Source organism: Mesocricetus auratus, unplaced genomic scaffold, assembly GCF_017639785.1.
Source record: "Mesocricetus auratus isolate SY011 unplaced genomic scaffold, BCM_Maur_2.0 Super-Scaffold_100676, whole genome shotgun sequence".
In the NCBI taxonomy this organism is placed as follows: domain Eukaryota; kingdom Metazoa; phylum Chordata; class Mammalia; order Rodentia; family Cricetidae; genus Mesocricetus; species Mesocricetus auratus.
The window spans coordinates 100,674,073-100,700,498 of record NW_024429266.1 but is presented as its reverse complement, the minus strand read 5'-3'; the positions used below and the strand labels follow the sequence as shown (position 1 = coordinate 100,700,498).

At 49.1% G+C, this 26,426-nt stretch overlaps 1 protein-coding gene across 2 annotated transcripts in view; it reads left to right on the top strand.

Moving 5' to 3' along the window:
• Positions 1-642: 642 nt before the first annotated feature.
• Positions 643-26,426, top strand: part of LOC101829834 (cytochrome P450 4F22) — a 39,304-nt gene continuing 13,520 nt past the window's right edge. The window contains exons 1-7 of one of the 2 annotated variants that reach the window (XM_013123018.3): positions 643-727; positions 13,001-13,093; positions 14,044-14,395; positions 17,605-17,749; positions 23,482-23,535; positions 24,903-25,030; positions 25,234-25,358. In XM_013123018.3, coding sequence (XP_012978472.1) covers positions 14,174-14,395; positions 17,605-17,749; positions 23,482-23,535; positions 24,903-25,030; positions 25,234-25,358 — 674 coding nt within the window. In that variant the 5' untranslated portion in view covers positions 643-727; positions 13,001-13,093; positions 14,044-14,173. Of the gene's footprint in view, positions 728-13,000; positions 13,094-13,151; positions 13,285-14,043; positions 14,396-17,604; positions 17,750-23,481; positions 23,536-24,902; positions 25,031-25,233; positions 25,359-26,426 lie in introns of both variants that reach the window. The other variant, XM_040737657.1, reaches the window with a different exon arrangement.

Sequence of the window (26,426 nt, the reverse complement as noted above, 5' to 3'; positions counted from 1 at the left end):
ACACACACACACACACACACACACACACACACACACACACAGACACTCTTCGACAAGGTTTCTTTCCTTAAGTAACCCAGGCTGCCTGGAGTTTTGTGATTCTCTTGCTACCAAGTGCCAGGACCACAGAGATAGGGGAGGGGTTGGGAGGGCTGGAGGAACAGCTGTAGAATCTTACCCAGGAGAGCAGATAGGGCCGGGTCCTGGAAAAGCAGTTAGCCCCCACCTCAGCCTGATGGAGCCTGAGAACTCTGGAGAGCCCGCAAAGAGTGCCCCTGTGGGACAGTGAGGGTCTCAGAGGAGATGGTTTAGGGACTCCTGTGCAAGCCTGAGGGCCAGTTCTGCCTTGGGGCTCTGAGGGGTTGATGTGGGAGGTGGGTAACCCTGAGTGGAAATGAAGCTCTAATAGGAGTCAGGACCAAGGAGTCTGCAGGTTCGTCAACTGTCTGAGTCTTCACGTCTCCGTCTCTGTCTGTTAAGATCTTGCTTTTGGCACCCGTCCCTGCCTCCGGGTCTTGTGTCTAGTTAGTGCTCTGGATCTTGGGGGCCAGGCTAGTGAGCGACAGGGCAGGGGCGTCGCCGTATGGGCGTGGCCCTGCCGCTGAGAGGAAGGGCTCAGAGCTCAGCCCCGCGTGTTTAAAGGGCTGGGGCTGTCAGACTGCACTGTCAGAGCCGAGGGTGACAGCACCTGCAGATCTGGATCTGGATCGAGAGCGGCAGGACCCGGGTGAGTGAGCCAGTCCAGCGGCTGTGGCCAGACCGGGGCGGGGCGGGGCGGGGCGTGCATCTGTGGGCGCAGCCAGTTCCAGGACCCCACGAGCAGCGGGTGAGGTTAAATGACCAGGACGCTTGGTGGGTCGAGATGCCACTGTGTCCCTGGCGGTTGCTTGGGTTATGCCCTTTTAAATTTTCTGAGTCCTCCCGGTGTCCCGGAGTCCCATATTTTTGAGTGCAGGTGGTAAAGAGAGAGGGGGAGCTTCCTGGGCCAAAGACTTCGGCTCTGGAACACCTCATTAGGTGCTGCCCGAGTCGCTGACATACTGTCTTGAAGAGGAGGCCTGAGCTGGCATGAAGTTCAGTGGTACACACTTTTTCAGCATACTTGAAGCTGTTCGTCCTGCGAATGAAACCCACCTGCTTGTAGATGCTGTGTCAGTCCACGGAAGTGTCAGCACCTCCAAGTCCCCTTCATTTCAAATAAAATGGTGGCCTGGTCCCTCTACTTTTGGCTATGAGCTCTGGAAGTCAGTCAAAGGTGGTATTTATTCCGTAAGTGCTGACTGGTGTCTCCAGGGCCTGGCCCACACCCTCTTAGAACCACTGATGGCCTGGCCAGCCTGGGCCTCGCTGTGGCTCTGGCTCACTGCCTGGGGGATCTCTGGCTTGAGGCGAGAGATGGGGAGGAAGAGGCTGCCTTTGGCCTCTGCACAGGCAAGTGTGTATGGGGGTCCTGACTCACAGTCCCTTTCTTCTTGGTCCATCTACCTTCAAAGTTCATCATGCGCCCCACAGCGAAGCCCTCTCTTCATGTTTCCCTCCCCTCTCCAGCAAGAGCGTGTAACAGCTAATGTCTTGAGGATGAAACTCCTGAGATCCCTGTCCAGACTCTGATGTGATTGATGGGGGCGGGGGATGACTGAGGGCTGAAGAAGAAAGGGAACATATACCTGTAGACACTCAGTGGGCAAGCTGGGATTGGAACAAACAAACCCTGTCTGACCTCAAAATCCTGGACCACTTTCTGATGGCCTCGGCATCTCTGTAGAGGCCAGCTTAGGTTTCTGAGTGGTAACATTAGCTGTGGGCTCCTGTCTGGGCAGTGACCAGAGTTGGGAACCACAGAGAGGCTCGGATGACCTGGGAGATATCGAGAGAGTGAGACCTCATCTCTCCTCCGTGACTAACCAGCCTTATGCTTTGTTCTGTAAATCCCAGATATCCCAGTAGCAGGAATGAATATGTTTACAGTAACAAGTGGTACCATGCCTGATAGGGAGTGACCACTTTGAATATTCTGTGTTTTTTTGTTTTCTTTTAATTTTTATTTGCGTGTGTGTGCATGTATGCACATGTGTGTGTGTGTGTGTGTGTGTGTAGTGTGGAAGTCATAGAACAACTTTCAGGAGTCTGTTCTCTCCTTCAAGTATGTGGGTGTCAGGGCCTGAACCCAGGTTGTTAGGCTTGGTAACATGTACTTTAACTCACTGAGCTATCTTCATGACTCATAAATATTTTATGTGTCATCATAGCTCTGTGAGGTGGAGAAATATGGTACCTGTCTGAAGCAACCGAGGCTCAGAGAGGCACGGACACCCACCTCAAGTCACACAGCTACAAGGGAGAGAGCACTATAGAATCCCTCCTTTGCTTCGTGTCCAGTTGTGGCTATGTTTGCAATGGTATGCTGAGATCATAACATCCCAGGTTGTCAGTGACCTTAAAACTTCTTTTAGTCTGGGTTAGGGTTAGGGCAATGATGGCGTATGCTGTTAATCCCAGCACTCGGGAAGCAAAGGTAGGAAGGATATCTGTAAGTTCAAGGCTAGCCTGGTGTACAGAGTGAGTCCCAGAACAGCTAGGGCTACACTGCATAATAAGCAAACAAATAAACAAATAAATAACCTCTTTTAAATAAAAAATAAACAGCCTCTTTTAAAGGCAGGGTCTATTTGGGGACAAGGCATCTACATGTTTCAAATTTGCCTTCTACTCTTCTCTACTTGCTTTGACAACTCTGTTCTGTCCTCGTTTCTTATAATTGATCCCGAGCTTTCCCTCCGTTTCCAGAAATTTGGGGTGTTCAGTGTGGAGAAACAGACCCAAAAGATTGTTTTCAATTCAGACGCCCTTTGGAGACAGAGAGGAGTCTGTAGCGTGAGGCAGGTGCTTTGTGCCAGGCAGGAAGCAGATTGACTTGACTATTGGCTGGGAGAGAGAGGCTGGTTTGTGGGGTGATATATCAGCTTTGGGGTGTTCCTATATCAAGGCCTGGCCAATGCTCGACATTCAGGAAAGGCATGTATGCAGTACCTGGCCAGGGTCCATATTCTGAGTTCTTTCTTGACAGCCCACACACCTTGTATAACAAGTCCCTGGCTGGAGGCTTGCTGGCAGAACCTGACAAACCAGAGCTCCCTGGGTGTGGGTGGGGCTAGGCTAGCCTGCAGGACTGGTCCATAGTGCCACCTATGCCAGATAAGACTGCTCCGGCAGAGTGGGAGGAATGCTGTGATCAGGCAGGCTGGGGATCATGCTATGCTGATATTGGGACAACTCTAGAGGCTGGTTTAAGTAAGAAATGGCCCTACCTGCCTCTCACATCCTCCTTAGGGTGCAGGTTTTTATTTTGATGGGAGAGTGTCTCTTATAGCCCAGTCTGGCCTCAAACTGACTTTGCAGCTGAAGATGACCTTCAACTTCTGATCCACTTGCCTCTATCTCCCAGGAGCAGGGATGACAGGCATGTGTCACCCAGCACCAAATTCTTAAATTTTGTGTATGTGTGAGTGTCGGCAAGCACCTTTACACACTGAACCTGAGCCCTCTTGCTGGTTCCATATTGCTTTAAAACAGACCAAAACAAAAGTCTTACTGTATAGCTCAGGCTGGCCTCCAACTCTCAATCATTCTGTACCCGCCTTGATCTCCCAAATGCTGGGATTGCAGCCTGCATCACCACACCTGGCTACTGTATTATCTGTCTTTCTGTCTTCCTTCCTTCCTCCCTCCCTCTCTCCTTCCCTCCCTCCAATCTTCCTTCCCTCCTCCCCTCTTTCATAGTTGTGTGTGCAAATGTGTGCATGCGTGATTTGTGCACATGAGTGCATGTACCTGTGGAGGCCACAAGGGGCACCAGCTGCCCTGAAGCTGGAGTCCTAGGCACTTGTGAGATATCTGATGTGGGTGCTGGGAACTGAACTCTGGTCCTGTGGAAGAGCAGAATGTTCCTTTAGTCTGCCTTCCAGTTGTTGAACTGAGGCCATCAGGCTTGTGTAGCAAGTAATTTTACCCACTGAGCCACCTTTTTGGCCCCATATACATGTATTTTTTTTTATTGCGACTTAGCTATTCAGTGTAAAATTGACTTTTTTTGATGTTAGGGACCGAGTCCATGGTCTTGCACACATTGTCATGCCCTTGCACATGCTGTGCATACACTACCGCTTAGCTGCTCCCTTGAAATACACCTTGTTACAGTGCGCAGTTTACTGACTGGATTCTAGCACCTTCAAAATGGTGGGGACCTGCCACCTCTTCAGGGCTCCAAAGGGGGCCTCATGCCTATTAGCTGTCACTCTCTATCTGCTGTCCATCTTTGTGGATTTTTCTGTTTAGGACATTTCTTATCTCTAGGGGCACGCATGATGTGGATGGCCTTCATGTGTGTCTTCTTTCATTCAGAATCATGTTTCCAGGTCCATTTGTGTCCTAGCATTTTAACAGCCTCATTATTTGTCATGTCTGACTGGAAATCTGTTGTGTGAATATGCCGTATTTTGTCTGTCTTTTCATCTCTGGTGGGCACTTGGAGTTCTCTTTTTGACAGTTGTGAATCACGCTGTTATGGAAATTCTTTGAATACTTGCTTTACAGTCTTTTGGGTATACAACTAAAAATGGAATTACTTGGTCATGTGATAACTTTATGAGAAAGATCAAATTGGTTTCATGTGGTGGCTGCACCTCAAACTTTTTATTTTTTGAGACAGGGTCTCACTATTTTAGCTCAGGTTGACCTGGAACTCACTGTGTAATTCTCTTTGGCTTCAGACTCACAGAGAATGGCCCTTCAGGTTCTGGGATCAAAGGCCCATGTGAAGTTCCAAAGACAGCTTGCAGGAATTGGTTTTCTTCTCCCACCATGTGGGTAACAGGGATTGAACTCAGGTTGTCAGGTTAGGCAGCTGTGCGCCATCTTGTTGGTCCTGTGTGTGCGTGCGTGCGTGCGTGCGTGCGTGCGTGCGTGTGTGTGTGTGTGTGTGTGTGTGTGTGTGTGTGTGTGTGTGTGTGGCGTCAGGAGGTACTCAGATGTGGAAAGAGTAAGGTTTCCCCAATGTAGACTGGGAATGTGACTCAGTAGCAGCGTGCTTGTCTAACATATGTGAGGCTCTTAGCCTCAAACAAACAAACTAAAAACTAAAAATTTCCCAATGTACTATTTTTTTAGCATGTGTGTGTGCACACACATGACTACATTGTAGGTGTGCATGTGAAGCCCAGAGGAGGAGCTCACTCCCCAATTTATTCTCTTGAGACAAGGTCTCTCACTGAGCGTGGACCCCATGGTGTTGAGCAGACCACCAGTAAGCTTCAGTTACCCTCCTGTCTCCACCTACGACAGCACTGGGGTCCTAGGGTTATGCAGTCACCCCAGCTTTTTGTGTGGGTGCTACAAATCTTAACCCAGTTCCTCATGCTTGCATAGCAAGTGCTCTTATTCACTGAGCTATTTCCCCAGCCCTGATTAATTTTCTTTTCTTTTTGCTTGTTTTGGAAACAGGCTCTGGAGCTGTAGCCCAGGCTGGCTTGGGACTCATGTTTATCCTGGAGTTATAGACATGCTCCATCGTTCTTTTTTCTTTTCTTTTCTTTTCTTTTTTTTTTTTGGTTTTTTTTCGAGACAGGGTTTCTCTGTGGCTTTGGAGGCTGTCCTGGAACTCACTCTGTAGATCAGGCTGGCCTCAAACTCACAGAGATCCGCCTGCCTCTGCCTCCCGAGTGCTGGGATTAAAGGCGTGCTCCACCAACGCCCGGTGCTCCATGGTTCTTGACCGCAATAAACCCACATGCTTTTGTTGTTTTAAAATTACATTCATTAGGCTAGGCCTGGTAGCCTCTGCCTTTAATCCCTGAACTTGGAAAGCAGAGGCAGGAAGATCTCTGTGAGTTCAAGGCCAGCCTGGTCTTACTTATATAGGAAAATCCAGGCCAGTAGATGCTACATAGTGGGACCCTGTCTAAAAACAAAACAACAAAACCCACATTTATTTCTAGCGGTGGAGTGACACACATGCCAGGGAGTATGTGTGAGATTCAAAAGACAGCTTGCAGGAGTTGGTTCTCTCCCACCCTGAGGGCCTGGGAGGTTCGACTCAGGTGGTCAGGCTTGGCAGCAAGCCTCTGCTCCGCTGCACTAGGCCCCTCAACGCGCTGTTTGCTTTCTTGGGCATCCAGTGGGTCTTTTCACACTACTCCCATCTTTTTTCAGATGAGGAACCTCAGGGCTCCAGGAGTGTCAGTTGGACGCCATAGTACCTTCTCCTCCAAGGGGCAGAGCTGGGGTGTGGCATTAGGTGGGCTGGTGCCCACGCTTGGCATGGGATGAGGTGTCTTCAGACTCTCCTTGTCCTTGCCCAGTGCCCCTTGTGTCCCCTTTTCCATGCCAAGACCTCTGCTTGACATGGCTTTTGCTTTGACAGCGCTGAGTTGTCGAATGTGTTCCTCTAAATGCTCCTGGCCAGAGGCAATGGATGCCTGTGAAAGCTCCAGCCCAGGACTGGTGCTCACTCATCATTCTGAGAGTGATGGTGGGGCGGAGCTTGACTGGGGTGAAAGGAAATAGGCTCTTGACAGGGCTGGGTTTGGCGATTAGGAGGGGCTAGCGTGGGCAGAGTAAGGGAAAGGCGTGCACAGCTTAGAGAAGCCAGGCGTAGTGGCACACGCCTTTAATGCCAGCACTCGGGAGGCAGAGGCAGGCCTATCTCTGTGAGTTCTAGACCAGCCTGGTCTACAAGAGGGAGTTCCAGGACAGCCTCCAAAGCCACAGAGAAATCCTGTCTCGAAAAACCAAAAAAGAAAAAAAAAAAAGCTTAAATGTGAGAACCGGCTCGGCCTGTGGCCCCAGTGGATGGGAGTTGTCAAAGACCATGAATATGAAGGAGGGGGGTAGGAGGCAGTACCACCAGGCTAAGCAGGGGCCGGGCCCTACAGGGCATCATGGTCCAGGCAAGGCTCAGAGTCTAACAGGGACTCATGGAAGGGTTTTGAGCAGGGGAGTTTTGTGATCTGATTTAAATTTTGTGATTTAAAAAAATTTCCTTTTTTGTGTGTGTGACTGTGTGTTTTACGGTTCACCCTGTGGGTCTGAGGGAACTGAAATCAGATTGCCAGGGTTAGCAGTAAGCACCTTTATCCACTGAGCCTTTTTGCTGGGCCCTGGTTTTGTTTCTGGAAGATGCTTTTTGCTTCTATGTGCACTGTGGAGCAAGGGCACACAGGGCGGGACACTGCTAGCGTGGCAGGCAGACGTGGGTGACAAGATGGACTTCAAGAAGAACTGCATTGCAGAAGAACCCGCCGGCACGAGGTGTTCCCTTGAGGCGCTGATTGTGAAACCTGGGCTTAAAAAAATCTGCTAGCCGTTCATGCAACAGGGCCTGAACAAGGCTGCTCACCGAATGCATTTGTTGAATTGACCCACTCAGGAAAAGGGATTAAAAAGAATTGTTTGTGGGGAGGGGCTTTGTGATCTGAAAATCTCCTCCCTTTTCCCTCTGTTTAAAACTATATATATGCTGGGTGGTGGTGGTGTATGCCTTTAATTTGGCAGAGGCAGGCAGATCTCCGTGAGTTCTAGACCAGCCTGGTCTACAAGACCTAGTTCCAGGACACCCTACAAAGAAACCCCGTCTCGAAAAACAAAAACAACCCCCCAAAATATCTGCATTTTATTGTAGTGGTGTTTAATATAGAAACTATATTGCTAACAGAAAGTTTTTTCCTAGTGTTTTTAAAGATTTATTTTCTGTATGTGTGCTCATGAGTGCAGGTGCCTTTAGAAGTCAGAGGTGTTGGAGTCCCCTGGAGCTGGAGTTATACGTGGTTGTGAGCTGGCTGTTGTGGGTGCTGGAATCTGAATTCAAGTCCTCTGCAAAAGAAGCAAGTGTTTTTAACTGCTGAGATGTCTCTCCACACAGAGTCAACTACACAGCCTGCAGAATTTTTATTTAAACCATGTTTAATTTGGATGTAGAAAGGAAGTGAGGTAAATCTGAGAATTTTGAGCTTCTTCCAAACATACCGGGCGGGAAACTCACTGTTGGGTGGTGGGACATAGGAGCCAGCTCTGATAGGAGATTGCTGAAGGCCCCTGAGTAGGGTGGAGATTCCTGAGAAAGTGTGCATCGGAATGCAGCCAAGAAACCCCAACATCTACAATTTGTACGACAAAGAGGATTTCACACTGAGCTGGCGACAAGGGCCCTTAGGGAGGAAAATAATGTAGGAAGTGGGAACTCTTAAGGGCTCTGGAGCAAGGCTGAAGACAGTAGGGATTCATGGAGGGGGTTAGAGCATGGGGCTGGCAAGCATTTAGGAAGCTGGTAATGGTAGGGCTGGTAGATGGGTTAGCTGGCAAGCATGCAGATCTGAGTTCGATTCCTAGCGCCCAGAAAAAAAGCTGGGCATGACAGTGTGAGTCTGGGGGAAACTGGCCAGGAGGATCCGTGAGATGTACTGGCCAGCTAGCTAATCAAACCAGGGGGCTGTAGGTTCAGTGAGAGATGGGGGAGGGGCGGGGGAGGTTCGAGGAAGAAGCCCGACATGGATCACACAAGCGCAAACACAAAAATTGAAAGAAAGAAAACAGAAAGCTGTTAATGGTGGTGTATGCCTGTAATCCCAACATTTAGAAACTGAGGCTGGAGAATCTGTAATTCAAGGCCAGTATGGGATCCTCAAAACAAACAAACAAATAAATAAATGGAGCTGGGTGGAGGGTTCAGTGGGTAAAATCAATGGCCACCAAGCCTGACCGCTTGAGTTCAATACCTAGGACTCAAATAGTAGAAAGGAAAAACCAGTTCTTGAAAGCTGTCTTCTGTTTCCACACATGAACTGTGCCCTACTTGCCTCATCCATGAATAAATAAATAAATAAATGTAATGTAATTTAAAAATAAAGCAGAGAGAAAAATGGGAGGGGGATGGAGGAAGGAAGGAAACCTTAGAAAGTATCTCATTGAAGACATTGTTCAACAGGTACAGTCGCTTGCTATAAAATTTAGTGGCCTCAGTTTGATCTCTTGATCTCATATGGTTCAAAGAGAGGACTGATTCCTGTAAGTTGTCCTCTGACCTCAGCATGGCTCCAGGACACACACACACACACACACACACACACACACACACACACACACACACACAACTCTGTGAGTTCCAGGCCAGCCTGTCTACAAAGTGAGTTCCAGGACAGCCAGGGCTACACAGAGAAACCCTGTCTTGAAAAAAATAAGTAACAACAGCAAAATTCATGTAAAATTTACAAAAAAAAGTCCCTAAATGCCACTCCCCCCTGTTCTTTGGCAACCTCTCACTAGATACCTTGTACCTGGTTGCATCATTGCCATAAGTGGTCTCCTCCCTCCAGAGCGAGGGCCACGTCTGTCATGTTCACCACGTTAATCCCAACGCCCAGAACTGAGTCATTTGCATCGCTGGGCCTCTGAAAGTATTTGCCAACCAGCCTTCCAAGGGAAGTTAGGCAGAGCACTTAGCGTGGGTGTGGCAGGTAGAGGCCCTTTGAAAAAGGTCTCAATGGATGCGATCAATCACTGGCTGGCTTCCCTGGCTTTGCCAGAGGAATTTTCTCATCAGCTACTGTTAAATTGTTAAACAAATAAAGAGTTATGGATACTTCTTAGGGTGTGTGTCCCTGGGAGCTGACTAGGTGAAATGCCACCCATTTTTAAGTTTTCTATTATTAAGTATTTTGTGCATGCAATTGCTTTGTCTGCATAACTGCCTGCGTATCACGAATGTGTGGGGAGCCTGAGGAGGACAGAAGAGGGCAGTGAATCCCTGGAATCAGAGCTGTGGGTGGTTGGGCACTGCCTCTCGGGGGCTGCAGATGGAACCCAGGGTCTCTGAAGAGCAGTCTGCGCTCCGTTTAGCCTCCGAGCCGCCTCTCCAGGCCTCCCTTTAAAGATTTATTTTTATTACTTGAAGATTGTGTGTGCGTATGCCTGTCTGTGTGTGGGTATGCACTTGTGAATACAGGGGCCTGTCGGTGGAGGCCGCGGTGTGGATTTCCTGGCACCGAAGCTATGGATTGTGAGCATGCCTGGCATGGGTGCTGGGGGCCCTCTGGAAAAGCAGCGTTGTCCTCAACCTTAGTTTTGTTGGCTAGTTTTGGGTAGGGTTCATGTAGTCCAAGCTAGAATGTAGTGCAACTTGTAGCTGAGGATGGCCTTGAAATTTGATCCTCCTGGGTTTCTGGGCTGAGAGCTATGATCACAGGCACGCATCCCTCTCCCCTACCCTGTGGTGCAGCAGTACTGGCCGTGAAACCTAGGGCCTTGTATACCCCAGGCAAGTGCTGTGCCAACCCTGCTACACTCTCAATTTTTTTTTTTGCTGTTGTACTTATTTATTTATTTAGATGCAGGTCTTACTCTGTAACCCAGACTGGCCTTGGACTCATAGTGATTCACCTGCCTCAGCCCACTGGACGCTGACCTTGCAGGCGTGAGCCACAGCGCCCCGCTAGCACGACTGCCTTTGAGCATCTGCCTTGGACTTGAGACCCTGGTGCTTCAGTGTGGGAGGCTGCTTGCTTCTCGCTTCTGCTCCCACCCTGGGGCCTTCCAAAGGGACACACCTGCTCCTCCTGGCCTGCACGTGCGTGCTTCCGTGCGTGTGTGCGCGTGAGCCTATGAGTGCATGTGGAGAGCAGAGGAGGACTTCGTTGTCCTGATGTCTACTTTCTTCCGTTGAGGTGCGGTCTCTCACTGAACCTGGAGATTGCCATTTTGGGGCTTCAGGAATCTGCCCATTTCCAGCCCTGTGCTTGTCTCTGTTCCCCAACATCGGGGTGCACACAGTCACACTTTTTAAAAAAATTCTATTTACTTTTAATTTTATTACATCTATTTTTAATGTATGTACATTTACCCATGGCTCCTGTGTGAAGAGAGCGTGTGCTAGAACTAGGCATGGTGGTGCACACCTTTAACCCCAGATCTCTGAGTTCGAGGCCAGCCTGGTCTACACAGTGAGTTCCAGGACAGCCAGGTCTACACAGAGAAACCTTGTCTCAAAAAAGGGGGAAAAAGGCCACAACTGCTGGAATCGTGACTCTTGCATCGTGGGATTTGGGGATCAAACTCAGGTCATTAGGCTTTCAATGCAAGCACTTCCCTCCACTGTCCCATCTCGCAGGCCTAATGAACAGCTTTAGATGACAGTAGAATAAATAGAGTCCATGGAAGTTTTCCCATGGGAACTGTTTGGAGCATAGCCCAGCAACACAGAGCTCACTCACCAGGTGGAGCAGCCACCTGTCTCCACACGGTAGAACTGTCCCAGCTACACACTCGGTACGTGGCTCTCCCTTGCCCTTGGAACTTGTGATTCTACTCTAGGACCTTATATAAAGAGAACGGCTTTCCACTTGTTTCTTGTTTTGTTTCACAAGACAGAGACTCACTATATATGTAGCCCAGGCTGACCTTGAATGCATGGTCCCCCTGTCTCAGCCTCCCAAATGCTGGGATTACATTCATGAGCTACAGTGTTGAGGTGTTACTCATCTGTTTGCAATGGGCTTCTTTCATTAAGTGTAATGACCTCAAGATTCATCTGTATCACAGCACACGCCTGACTGCTCGTTTTCTGTCTTTGCTGAGTAGAGTTCTGCAGTATGTACACACACCATCTTTTACTTACCCACTCACCTGTCTATGGACAGTGTGCTGGCTTGTGCTTTTGGCTGTTGTGAATATTGATATTGGACAAGCTGTACAAATACCTCTTTGAGATCTGTCATCTGGATATGCATCCAGAGGTGGACTTGCTGGATCATATGTTATTCTAGGTTTATTTGCTTATTTTTCTGTGCATGTGTGGGTACATGCCATGGCATGTACCTTTACCTGTAGAACCATCTCTGTTTCTCTCTCTCTCTCTCTGTCTCTCTCTCTCTGTATCTCTGTCTCTGTGTATGTGTAAGATAAGATCTCATGTAGCTCAGGCTAGACTTAAGCTCACAGCGTAGCTGATGATGGTCTTGAATTTCTGTTTTCCCTGCCTCCACTCTCTAATCGATATTTTTTATGTGTTTTTCCATGAGTGTTGGGTCCTTTGAACTACCATGTGGTTGCTGGTAACTGAACCTGGGACCTCTGGAAGAGCAGTCAGTGCTCTTAACCACTGAGTCATCTGTCCAGCCCCTTCTGTTTAATTCTTACAGGGACAAATAGAGTGCTTTGCAAAGTGGTTGACCTCTTTACATTCTTCTCAGTGGTACACAAAGGTTCCAGTTTCTCCACTTTCTCACCAAAATCTTATTTTATTTGATTCTCCTTTTGTTACACATGATTCTTCCTGTCAGCCTGGTCCCATAGCTGGGTCAGCCCCAAATGAACACACGGAGGCTTATATTAATTATTATACTCTTGACCGATGACTCGGGCTTCTTATTGGCTAGCTCTGTCTTAATTATTAACCCATTTCCATCAATCTAGGTATTGTCATGTGGCTGTGGCTTACCCGGTAATGCCTGGCATAGTGTTACTTCTCCAGCAGCATCTTAACTCTGTCCGGCGGGCTCACTCTGCCTACCTTTCCCAGAATCCTCCTCATCCCATAGACCTGCCTATCTTGTTGCCCTATTGGCCAACAGTTTTATTCATCAGCCAATAATATAAACATACACAGAAGGACAACCCCATCATTTTTATTTTTTATTTTTGCAGCGCTAGGACTGGAATCCAGGGCTTCAGGCATGCCGAGTCCTCAGTTCTGGCCCTGAGTTATGTCTTAGTCCCTCACTGGGGCACTGTACAGCTGATACATGCCCCCGGCACTCATCACTTCTTTGAATTGGAGGAATCGAGTTGAGATTCAACTTCCTGCTCTGGAAAGTGGACAGTGTCACAACCTACTCCAGGAGAGCTGTGGGAGATTCCCTGAGATGAAGGCGTCATATCCCTGTGGTGTGGGTGCTGTGCATGGGGAGCACGATGTCCCTGTTCACTCTCCATGTCACTGCTTTACTTCTTTCAGGAGCTGACCCTAACTCAAGGATCTGGGTCCCAGCAACTGGGCTGAGAAGCGATTTCAGCAAAGAAAGCAGAAAGTCAAGAGAATTGGAAGCAGGTACCCAAAGGAATGCATATAGGCACATGCTCAGAGTAGCTCATTTCCTCATTCCCAGGGATGGAAACAGCCCACATACCCATCAAGAGATGAGTGGTTAAACCAGGCGGTGGTGCGTGCCTTTAATCCCAGTGCTTGGGAGGCAGAAGCAGGCAAATCTCTGTGAGTTCAAGGTCAGCCTGTTCTACAAAGTAAGTTCCGCCGGGCGTTGGTGGCGCACGCCTTTAATCCCAGCACTCGGGAGACAGAGGCAGGAGGATCTCTGTGAGTTCGAGGTCAGCCTGGTCTACAAAGTGAGTTCCAGGACAGCCTCCAAAGCTACAGAGAAACCCTGTCTCGAATAACCAAAAAAAAAAAAAAAATTAAGTTCCAGGACAGCCAGGGCTACACAGAGAAACCTTGTCTCTAAAATCCAAAAATGGAAAACACCAAAAACCAAGAGGGAGGGAGGGAGGGAGGGAGGGAGGGAGGGAGGGAGGAGGAGGGAGGGAGGGAGGGAGGGAGGGAGGGAGGGAGAGAGAGAGAGAGAGAGAGAGAGAGAGAGAGAGAGAGAGAGAGAAGTGACTGAACCAAATTGTGGCATGTTCAGATAGTGGAGTATTACTGGGTACAAAGCTCATAACCATGATTCTCGCCAGTGTGACTGAATTTGGAACAGGTAAGGGAACGGGCCAGGCAAGAATGGTGACATTTGTATGAAAGAGGAGAAAGCCCACAGAAACACAAGGAAGATCAGGCGCTGAGCACACTGGGTGTGGTGGACGCTATGCTGAACTTAGACATTGCAACTCGCAAGCACAACCCCGTCACCCGATCGATATACACATGACTGACAATAAGCCCTTTTTAAAAGTTGTTCTCCTTTAAATAAAGCACAACCCCGTCACCCGATCGATATACACATGACTGAAAATAAGCCCTTTTTAAAAGTTGTTCTCCTTTAAATAAAGGTGTTTGTGCTGGCCAAGTGAAGGTCGTGGGTGAACCCGCAGACTCGGAGGACCCTCCTGTGTGTGGCACGGGCCTGCTGCAGACTGATCCCTCCCCCCTGCGCTGATTGGTCTCCGCGTGTCTCCGAGGATGCTGCCCATCACTGACTGCCTGTTGCACCTGCTGGGGCTGGAAAAGACGGCATTTCGAGTGTATGCCGTGTCAGCTTTGCTGCTATCCCTCCTTTTCTTCCTCTTCCGCCTGCTGCTGCAAGTATTCAAATTGTGCTGGGACTTCCGCACCACTTGTCGGAGGCTGAGCTGCTTCCCAGAGCCTCCAGGCCGTCACTGGCTGCTGGGCCACGTGAGCATGGTGAGTGTGCCCGGGCAGAGCTGAGGGGGCTGAGGTTAGAAGCAGATTCACTGGTGTAGGAGACCAAACCTCAGAGAGGGCAAGCAGTTTGTCCATGGTCACCGTTGGGAGGAGACAGAGCGGGCTATGAAGTCAAGTTCGTACCCGTGCTAGCTAGCTTTCCTGGTACTGGAAGCTGTGACGCAGGCCATTGGGGGCTGAACTGTGACATCAGTGGCCTTACTCAGAGCTAAATGTTACAATAAAGACCTGCCAGGGAAGATGTACCCACTGGTACAATAGTGGCATTGCAGTTACAGGGGTAACCAATTGCCTTTTAAAAGAAATTATCCATGTTTAGAACAAAACAATGATGATGGTGGTGGTGATAATACTAATAATTAAAATAAAAAGTTTTCTATAGTTCTATAGCTACCAGTGAAGAAGGGAGGTACTGATGCCCATAAAATTTGGGGTCTGTGGTCTAGAGTGGGGGCAAGGAGGAGGCTCCTGGAGATTTTGTTTCTCTAACCTTGCCTGTTAGGGTGATTCTATTCTTGTTCTTTCACTTGCTTTATTTTGATACCAGGTCTCTCTATATATCCCTGGCTTCCTTGAATTTGCTATGTAGACCAGGCTGGTTTTTCAAGTGCTGGGATTAAAGATGTGCACCACACCTAGCTACTCTCATTATTGGAATGCTATGATACTACACTGGGATTCTAACTCTTTCTTTGCATTTGATTTTTTCCCATAATGTCTTGTCATGTAGGCCATGCTAGCCTGAACTTCATGAACCTTCTGCATCAGGCTCCTGAGTGCTGGTATTACAGGCATATGCCAGCGTGCCTGATCCATCTAATGTTGGTTTTAAGTTTTACTTTGAGTCAGGGTCTCACTCTGCAGCTCAGCCTGACCTGGAATATGTAGCCAAGGCTAGCCTCAAGCTCAAAGCAAATCCTCTTGCCACAGCCTCATGAGTGTTGAGGTTATGTTTGTGAGCAACCATACCTGAGACAGTCTCTTTAAAAGGTGGGGAGTTAAACATGAGCTGAGAGCCCTTGCTTAGGAATGAGCACAACACACACCATACACACACACACACACACACACACACACACACCACACACACATACCACACAAACACATATACCACACACACAAACACACACACACCACACACAAATATAGACACACACATACCACACAACACACACATACACAACACACACACAAACACACACATACACACCACACAAACACATCATTCAAGACATAAAGATTAGTTTGCACGGTGACATAAACCTCTGGGCCCAGTTACTCAGGCTGATTGACAAGGATCATCTGAACACAGAAGTTCATCTTGGGCAACATAGGCAGATCTTTGTGTCTAGGCTAGCCTTGAAATTGGCATCTTCTAGCTTTCCTGAGAAACTTTGGGCTCCAATCATTCCACCCTTCCCTGCTCACACACCACCATGGATTCCCATCACCATCTAGAGAAAGGCTAGGGTTCAAAGCCTTCTGGACTGGGAAGCCCAATCTCCTGACTTATCCTGTCATCCCCCTGTGTCTCCAGAACTGACCTCCCTTTTCTGAAGCTGGCCTTTGTCAAATTGTGTCCTCTGTCCAAATATCTTTTTCTTCTAGATGAACTTTCATGCTAATCTCCAAACACACACAGTGCTTGTAGATGGACGTTTCTGTCGAGCCTGGTCCCACAGCCATTTAGTCCCAAATAAACACACAGAGGCTTATATTATCTATAAACTGTTTGGCTTGTTTCTCAGCTTACTGCTAACAAGCTCTTACAGCTTAAATTCACCCATGACTCTTATCTATGTTTAGCCACGTGGCCTGGTACCTTTTCTCAGTAAGGCATCCTCATCTTGCTTCCTCCGTGTCTGACTGGTGACTGTGTCTGCCTTTCTTCCTCCCAGATTTCTCCTAGTCGATAGCTTTGCCTATACTGCCTGCCTGGATACTGGACAATCAGTGCTTTATTAAACCAATACAAGTGACAAATCTTTACAGTGTACAAGAGCATTATCCCACATTAAGCCCTCTCTACTTTTAGGCTTCATTTGTTTTTCCTGAGAAAAGGGTCTCAGTATATAACCCAGGTTGCTACAGATATTATTATCTGGCAGCATTTGCTACCAGGCCCAACTTGACTCCCCCCCCCCCACCTGCCCAAATCTAGTCTCAAACCTATTATGTAGCTAAAGATGATATTGCATTTCTGTTCCTCCTGCCCTCTACCTGTTGAGTGCTGAGATAGCAGACATTCGCTGTTATAAGTAACTTAATAGTATCCTTCCTCCTCCTCCTCCTTTTTCTTCTTCTTTACTAACGTTGTATTCTACGTTGCTTTTCTGTGACTATGATAAAAACACTCTGACCCAAAGCAACTTAGGGGAGGAAAGGGTTTATTTGACTCATATTTCCAAGTCAAAGTCTACCGTTGGAGTAAGTCAGGGCAGGGGATGAAGCAGGAACCGTGGGGTTGTGCTGCTCACTGGCTTCGGGAGCTTGCTTATACAACTTAGGATCACCAGCCCACAGGTAGTACTGACCACAGTGGGCTGGGCCCTCCTACATCAATTACCAGATAATTCCCCACAAGATTTTATTCCTGAGCCATGCCCCCTGCCCCTCACTAAGGAATTCTAGGCAGGGGCTCTACTCTTGAGCCACACCCCTTGCCCCTCACTAAGGGATTCTAGGCAGGGGCTCTACTCTTGAGCCACACCCCTTGCCCCTCACTAAGGGATTCTAGGCAGGGGCTCTACTCTTGAGCCATACCCCTTGCCCCTCACTAAGGGATTCTAGGCAGGGGCTCTACTCCTGAGCCACTCCCCCTGCCTCTCACTAAGGGATTCTAGGCAGGGGCTCTACTCCTGAGCCACGCCCCCTGCCCCTCACTAAGGGATTCTAGGCAGGGGCTCTACTCCTGAGCCACGCCCCCTGCCCCTCACTAAGGGATTCTAGGCAGGGGCTCTACTCCTGAGCCACGCCCCCTGCCCCTCACTAAGGGATTCTAGGCAGGGGTTCTACTCCTGAGCCACACCCCCTGCCCTGTTCTGTTTTTAGAGGAGGGAGGAACTCAGGGAAGGGCAGCAAAGAACCTTATCTTCAGTGCTCTGCAGGGGAGAGGCAGTGGTGGAAGGCAGCGGGAACAGAATAAGCTGAGTTGTCATGTCTTCGTTGCCCCTTTCTGTCTGCTGCAGTATCTTCCCAACGAGAAGGGCCTTAAAAACGAGGAGAAAGTGCTGGACGCCATGCACCACATCATCTTGGCCTGGGTTGGACCTTTCCTGCCTCTCTTGGTGCTTGTACACCCTGACTACATCAAGCCTGTGTTGGGTGCCTCAGGTAGGCAGGTTGGGCCTCAGAGGGATGAGTGAACCTCCAACTCCCAGAACCCTCCTGGGGTTATAGACATAAGGGTGTTCCAGAAGAAGGGTTACTTGAGTAGGGATTTGAGGGATGAACAGAAGTTCACCAAAGAGGGTCAGGCAGAATGCAGGCTGTGAGCACAACACAGGCAAAAGGAGCGTGACAGCGTGTAAGAGTCTCAGGAACTTTGCAAGGCTGTGCACCTGCCGAGGTCACATCTAAGCTGTTTGTTCATCCAAATTGCTCATCCAGGTTCGGGTAAGTCAGTCCTGCTCAATCCTAGGCCACGGTCCTCTCTTCACTAAGACAGTGATCTGCCCAGCACGAGCAAGCACTTGGGTGATCCAGTGGGCAGCCGGCTGGCAGGGAGGCAGGTGTGGACGCTTCTGTCTACTGTCCCTTCTCATCCCAAGGGAGCTTGATGAGTTCTCCCTCATTCTCAGCACCCAGCTCCCAGGGGGTGCTCTTCCAGGAAGTCCTTCCCAAATCCTCCAGGGGCCCTGAGTCTTCTAGATGTGCCGTTCTGAGTCATAATCCTTCAGGGTGGGCCAGCTCTATTCCCCTTGAAGTGGATTCTCAGAATGACCTAGCCTGGGGCTGGCTGTCTTCACAGCCACAAGGGGACTGGTTTGGTATTTGGAGACAGGGTCTCTCTATGTCGCTGAGGCTGGCTTGCGCCAATGATCCTCTCAACTGTGTGCTACCACTCTGCTCTCTTATGCCTTAAAAAGTTTATCATTACTTTTTAGTGTGTGTGTGTGTGTGTGTGTGTGTGTGTGGACATAAAGATATGCATAAAATTGTGGGACTCGGCTCTCTCCTTCCACCACGTGAGTCCAGAGGGTGGAGCTGAGAAACCCGGGCCAGCAGCACGTGCCTTTATCCTCTGAGACACCTCACCTTCTTTCCTTTCTCTCTTTCATTGCCTTCCCTCTTCTCTTTCCACTTCCTTCCCGATCCTTCTCTTCCTCCTCCCATCCTCGGGTTCCCGGGCTGGTCTGAATTCTCTACACAGAGTCTCAGCTGTGCTCAGGGCCTTGGCAAATAGGCCTCCTTCCCTCCATGCTCCCTTTCCTCCCACTTCGGGTCTGTCTCCCTGGCTGCCCCACTGGAGGAGCAGGATGGAGAGCCAAGGGGGACTGACTGGAGCCGAGTCAGACTGGAGGGAGGTGTGGGACCCAGGAGCTTTCAGCTCCTCCCTGTGGAGCTGCGACTGCTGCCCAGGCTGGGCCCCCATCCCCTTTTCTGTCTGTCTGTCTGTCTGTCTGTCTGTCTGTCTGTCTGTCTCTCTCTCTCTCTCTCTCTCGTTTCAAAAGTTTTCATCATTCCCACAAGTAGCTTGTGCCTGAGGCAGTCTTGCTTCTGGTTCCTCCCTGTGAACCTCCTGGCTCCCAGAACCTGCTTTCTGTCTAGATGGACTTGCCGCTTCCAGACCTTGTCTTCCTGGTCCATCCACACGGCTGAACACATTGGCGCTGCGCTCTTTTTAGGACTCATTGTATAACTGGATCAAAGTTTGCTTGCTCACCTCCAGCTGGCTGTCGTGAACAATGCTGTGGAGAACGTTCCCACACAAGTTAGTACTCTCACAGTCCCCTCCTCCCGCTTGTGGTCCCTTTATCCTTCCTTCCTTTTCAATAAGATCTTGTGTGTGTGTCTGTGTGTGTGAGAGTGTGTGTTGTATGTGTGTCTCTGTGTGTGTGTGTGTGTCAGAGGACAATTTGTGGGAGCCAATTCTTCCTCTACTAGGATAAAACTCAGGCTGTTCTCCCTGTGTGACTGGAGCTGTTAGCCTCTGAGCCATCATCTTGCTGGCCCTCCTCTACCTCTCTCCCCCGACACTGGGCACAGAGCTTAGAACCATGAGCACGGCGGGCAAGCACTCTGCTGCTGAGCTGGCTCTCTGGACCTACATTTGACTTTTGAAAAAGGTTTTCATTTTTATTTGTGTGCGCATGCGTATGAGTGTGGTGCTTGGAAGCAAGCACCCCCTTACCTGCTGAGTCATCTTTGGGGTCCAGGGTCTCCTGTTCACTGTTGTGGGTCAGGAGCCTTCCCCTGTCCCCACCTCCCATCTCACTGTAGGGCACTATCCTGTCTGGTCTTAAGTGGCTCCAGGAGGTCCGAACCCAGGTCCTCACCTGTGAGGCAAGTGTCTTACCTACTGAACCGGACTTGGCAGCCCTGTATTTTACTCTCTAAGGAATTGTCTTGATATTTTCCACAGTGGCTATGCATTCATTGTTTACTAATAGACTTCCCAAGTATCCAGTTCACAAGTGTTCGCTGCCTATAAGTGACAATTAATTGTAATTAGAGTAATGAATCTAATTGTAATTAGAGTAATGAGTCAGCCAACAGGCGGCTCATCAGTCACTGCCATGTGCTGATGTAGGAACCACCTGCCATGTGCCACGATGGAGGGGCAGTGCTACGGCTAAGCAGGCAAAGGCGCTCGCTGCCAAGCCTGGTGACCTGAGTCTCATCCCCAGAACTCCACAGTGGGAGGAGAGAACCTCCTCCTGCGAGCTGCCCTCTGATCTCCACCGGTGTACCTTGCTCGGCAGGCACACACACACACACACCCCACTCAAATACGCAAATGTAATTTAAAAATAAAATAAAATGAGATGGAGGTGCCGGATGGAGACATAGCTAGGTTTACATAACAAGTAGCCGCAGGGCTGAAGTCTGGGCCCAGGCCTAGCTGTTAAGCACCGTTTTGTGTGTGAGAGCTTCTCTGAGCGGCACACCGTGTAGTAGGGGCCTTTCTGAAGCATGTTCTTTTGAGGTGGCGTTACCAGCCTGGTAGAGGCAGTTTCCCTTTCTAGCAAGAGCCTCACTGAAGGACGGTGATAGAGTTGAGGGGGAGCCAGAGGTTGGGAGAGCAAAGGTCCCCCCCACCCCTGACCCCGGGAGAGAGCTTCCTGGAAAAGGGGTCTATAAAACCAGGCTTTGAAGGATGTGTAGGAGTTAGTCAGGGGGTAGAGGCCAAGCCAGAGAGGCTTGTCAGTCCAGAGGTACTGATGTGGGGAGGTGCTAGGGGAATTCAGGTGCCCTGGGTGGATGGAGTGGAGGGGATGTGCATGGGGGAGTAGCAAATGGAATGAGAGTTAAGAGGACGCTGGACCAGGAAGCAGATGGGTTTGCACTTTATCCTGGGGTGCTAGGGCCAATGGCAGGTATATGGGCCAGGCAGCAACCCAGCAGATCTGGGCGTCCGTAAGACCTCTGGCTCGTTTGGATGGGTTCCAAAGCCGAGGAGAGGGGGGCGCTGGCTTGCTTTAAGTGCTTCTTCTGCTCGGAAGCCTTCCAGTAGCCTTCCTCCGCGACTGTCTTAGGGCCTGGCACACTCTCTGCGTTTTGATGATTGGCTGCTGTGGGCCTCTCCTTGCCTTTCCCACCCCGCCCAGGAGCTCCCGCAGGCAGGGAGTGGAGCTGAGCCTGCCTTGGATCACTAGCGTCACCTTGCATGGGTTGGGCACAGAAAGGCAACCAAAGGGGTGTGCTGATGAAGGGTGACTGTGCATGCGTTTGCCAACGCAGGTAAGTGTGCGTTGGTGGCTGAGTCACATTGGGTGCGCGTTTCCCTTCTTGGTGCCTCTCCACTCCAACCTTTCTGTGGTGTGTAGTTTTTTTTTCCCCTTTTACTCTTTTGAGGTCCACCACTCAGCTCCCAGATAAATCTGTGAAGACTTTTTCTTACTTGTAAATGCCTGGCCTTAGCTTGGCTTGTTTCTAGCCAGTTTTTCTAACTTAAATTATCCCATTTCTCTTTAACTGCGTTGTGTCTCTGGGCTTTTAACCTTTCTTTATTCTATCTTTCTTCCATCTTACTCCGTGACTGGCTATGTGACTGGGTGGCTAGACCCTGGCACATCCTCTCCTTCTTTTCTTAATCCTCCCTCTTTTCTCTCCTAGATTTCTCCTATTTATTCTCTCTGCCTGGCAGCCTCACCCATCTCTCTCCTGCCTGGCTATTGGCCATCCAGCTCTTTATTAGACCAATCAGGTGTTTTAGGTAGGCAAAGTAATATAGCTTTACAGAGTTAAACAAATGAATTCAACACATCTTTGTATCATTAAACAAATATTCCACAGCATAAATGGAAGTAATATATCTTAAACTAATATTCTACAACAATGGTGTACCAGGAGGATATATCCATCCATCCATCCATCCATCCATCCATCCACTAACCTCACTCACCCATCCATATATCAGTTTCTCCTTTCCTGCCTTCCTTTGCTTTACTCTTTAAAAATTAAAACAGATGTGCATGTTTATCTGTGTGTGCACATGCACACACATGTGCACACACATGTATATGTATGTGCACGCGTGTAGTTCAGTTAGACTGGTGATCCGTGAGCCTCAGAGATGCTGTCTTCTCTCTCTAGCACTGGGGTCACAGGCGCATGCAGCCAGGCCTGACTCCTTCTTTTATAATTTCAATTTTTACTTATTCGTTTTGTAGGTGTGTTAGGGTAGGTGTGAACCACAGCACATGTGAGGAGGTAAGAGAACAACTTACAAGAGCCTGTTCTCTCCTTCAACCTTGGGGGTTCTGGGGATCTACCTCAGGTCTTTAGCCTTAGTGACAAACACCTTCACCCGCTAAAGGAAGCATCTCACTGGGCCCTGACTGTTTTCCCGGGTCCCGAGGACCAACGCTCACTCCTCATGCTTGTATAAGTGATCTTACTCTCAGAACTATTTTTCCAGCTCCTATTTTTTCTCTCATTCATCCACCCTTTGATTCAGATTCATTCATTCATTCATTCACTGAATTAAAAAGTTTTTTGGGGGGGTGCAGAATCTCAGGAGTCTCAGGCTGGCTTTGAACTCACTATGAACCCAAGGTGGACCTGAGCTTCTGAACTTCCTGCCTTCTCCTGGGATGGCAGGCATGTGCCACCAAGCCTACCCCATTGCATCAGCTTTGATTTCTCTGGGTTTCCTTTGTTAGCAGTCTTTGCAACATCATCTACAAAGATCTGGGGTCCATGCCTGATATTCTGACCCTCATAGTGCTGTATAGCACCTCTATCTTTGAAGGTCTTGGGCAGGGGCATGGTGTCCCACAGTGACATGGGGTCCTTCCTAGATCTCATTGCAAAACTTATGATATGCCACTTCACGAAAATCGATGGTAGTATAATACCAGGCTTTGTCCAAAGCGATCAGTAGCAGGAACTTCACCCTGGCATCCAGTTGGGGGGTCCACCTCTTGGCCCCAAGATCGGCCTTGTCTGTGCAGGCTCAGCCAAAGCTGCCTTGTCGGTTTCCCTGGAGCTTCTTGGCCATCCTGGCAGCAAGGTCGAGTCAGATGGAGTCTTCCTGATCCCCTAACTTGTGACTTGGGCAATATCCAGCTTTTGGAGTGCGTGGGTATTGGGGGGGGTCTGTGTATACACATGTATGCATGTGGAGGCCTGAGGACAACCCCAGCTGTCATTCCTAAGGTGCCAGCCACCTTTTTTTTTCCGAGACAGGGTTTCTCTGTGTAAAGTCCTGGCTGTCCTAGAACTCGCTCTGTAGACCACCTCACTTTTTGAGACAGGATCTCTTATTGTAAGATTCTCAAGGGATAGATATGTAGGTGGGGTGAGATGGAGGGCAGGAGCCTAGAGAAGAGGCCTGAGAATGTCATAAACAGAGGTCAGAACTCTGTCTGGAATCACCATGGTCTCTTCTCTCTCCACAGCTGCCATCGCACCCAAGGATGAGTTTTTCTATAGCTTCCTGAAGCCTTGGTTAGGTGAGTGCTGAGGGGGAGGATGGTGGTCCTCACTAAATAATGAGAGTATGGGGGATTCTGAATAGTAAAAGTAGACCAGTTTATTTTTTTATATTTTATTTGTTTATTGTGTATATAGTCTTCTGCCTGCATGCCAGCGGAGGGCACAAGATTCCATTCAAAGCGGTTGTGAGCCACCATGTTAGACCAGTTTATTTTACAACCTTGAGAAGTTGGGTGTTAGCATAGAGAAAAGCAAAATGGATGCCCATCTCCTCTATTTGAACCCAAAACTGGTTTTTATTTTTTTAAAGATTTATTTATTTATTACATATACAGTGTTCTGCCTACATGCCAGAAGAGGGTACCAGGTTGAATTGTAGATGGTTGTGAGCCACCATGTGGTTGCTGGGAATTGAACTCAGGACCTCTGGAAGAGCAGTCAGTGCTCTTAATCTCTGAGCCATCTCTTCAGCCCCTGGTTTTTATATTTTTAAAATTAATTTATTTTTAGTACATTGGTGTTTCTCCTGCATGCATGTCTGTATGAGGGTGTTGGATCCCCTGGAATTGGAGTTACAGACAGTTGTGAGCTGCCACATGGGAATTGAACCTGGGTCCTTTGGAAGAGCAGTCAGTGTTCTTAAATACCAAGCTATCTCTCTGATCCCCGGCTTTTATATTTCTAATATTTCTCTCTCTTTGGATTTCTCATTGGCTGAGATCTTTAGTGAGGTACCATCATTCCAGCCCAGATTCCTATCCCATTAGTTCAGGACAAAAAGCCTCATCTGATGTGTAGCTTGGTGATGGGGAATGTCCTTTTGTTTATATGTTTCTCTTATTGGTTGATGAATAAAGCACGGATTGGCCAGTAGAGGCAGGAAGATAGGCGGGACTAGGAGGTGAGGAGAATGCTGGGGAGAGAGAAGAGAGAGGTGCTAAGGGACGCCATGGAGAGACTGGGAAGACAGGATGCTCCAGGCTTTCTCTGGTGAGACAAGGCCATGTAGAAATACATAGATTGGTAGTTATGTGTTAGTAATTAGGGGAGACCTAGCCAGTAAGAAGCCCTAGTCATTGACCAACAATTTTATAATTAATGTAGGGTCCGTGTGTTTATTTGGGGCTGAAGATTCCCTCTGTTTCTGACACATGGGCCTAGACTTCCTATAGCGTCCAATCTTAGGATGAACTCATCACCTAAAGCAGGCACCAGCGGTAGCTGGGAAAGATGGGGCCTGGTGCTTTCTGCTCATCGGGGATTCTCCAATGGGCTCTAAACACTCCTCATACTGAAAATGGAGCCCGAATGATTGTTTTACACAGGGAAACCAGGGAAGGGAAGGGGTTTCTTGGAGGGCTTCAGCTTGGTTTTCTGGGTCCAGGGGATGGACTTTTGCTCAGCAAAGGGAACAAGTGGAGTCGGCACCGCCGAATGCTCACACCGGCCTTCCACTTTGACATCCTGAAGCCCTACATGAAGATCTTCAACCAGTGCACGGACATTATGCACGTGAGTGGTGGGAAGAGGTTGGCCTCGCCTGGGAAGGCTTCAGAGCTGAGGGGGCGTGTCTGAACTGGATAGGCAGTGAGGGTCCCGCCTGTCCTGTCTGCCATCTTTGTGCCTGGAGTGGCAGTGAGGATCCCGCCTGCCCCGGTCTGAGCAGCTCATGGTCGGTGGGCTTCATGCCAGGTTGCCTTATGTCTCCCTTCCAGGCTAAATGGCGGCGGCATCTGTCAGAGGGCTCAGTGACCTCCTTTGACATGTTCGAGCATGTCAGTCTCCTGACCCTGGACAGCCTTCAGAAATGTGTGTTCAGCTACAACAGCGACTGCCAGGAGTGAGTGTGGCCCCCCGAGGGTGGGTGGGGGTGGGAGGAGAGAGGGACCCTCCCTGATGTGATGCAAGCTGGGCTGTGCACCCTCAGCCTGGTTTTCTTTCTTTTATTTCCCTGGGTGGCCCCAAGATGATGCCACCTCTCTGAGTCTCAGATCTCTTACAAAAAGGGTTAAAGGAGATTTTGGCTGGGCGTGGTAGTCTACACCTGTGGTCTGTAATCCTAGCATTTGAGAGGTTGAGGCAAGAGGATCTTGAGTTTGAGTTTAGCCTGGGCAGCTTAGTAAAACCTTGTTTCAAAAGTGCCATAGATCGTGGTGGTACACACGTTTAGTCTCAGCACTCCAGGGGCAGAGGCAGGCATATCACCCTGAGTCAAGGCCAGCTTGCATAGTCAGTTCTAGGATAGCCTGGGCTACATCTTCAGAGCCTGTCTGAAAGGCAAGCAAACAAGCAGAACCTCCACATAAATACATAAGTAAGTAAAATGATGCCAGCCAGTGTCCTGGTACTTAGCAGATGCCCAGGAAACACTACTCTCCTCCATCCTCCTCAGAGAGGGTACAGCCTGGAAACGTCAGCCTCATCCTTTTTTTACTTCCTCCCTCCCCTTCCTCTTTCTCTTGTTCTTCTTGTCCTCTTTCTTCCTCTTATGCATCTTCTTCCTTCTCTTCTTTTTCTTCTCTCCTCCCGCATTGCTATTTTCCTTATCCCTATCCTCCCTCATTCTCCTTCCTTATCCCCTTTCTTCTCCTCCTTTAAGCATAGATACGAAACCTTAGTTTATCTTTAAATGTTATGCCTATGCGTGTGCCCATACGTATGTGCACACAGTGCCGGTGCCCATAGAGCCTGGAGGTATCAGATGCCCTGGAACTGTCCGTCATGGGGCTGGGACTCAAACCTGGTTCCTCTTAACTGCTGGGTCATGCCTCCATCCCGTCCTGTGGGCTTTCACAGCGCACCCAGGGTGGCCTCTTGAATCTCCCTCATTCCAGCTCCTCAGTGTTGGGATTACAGGAGGGAGCTGCCACTCCCAATCCTTTGCTACACAAAGGTGAAGATATCTGAC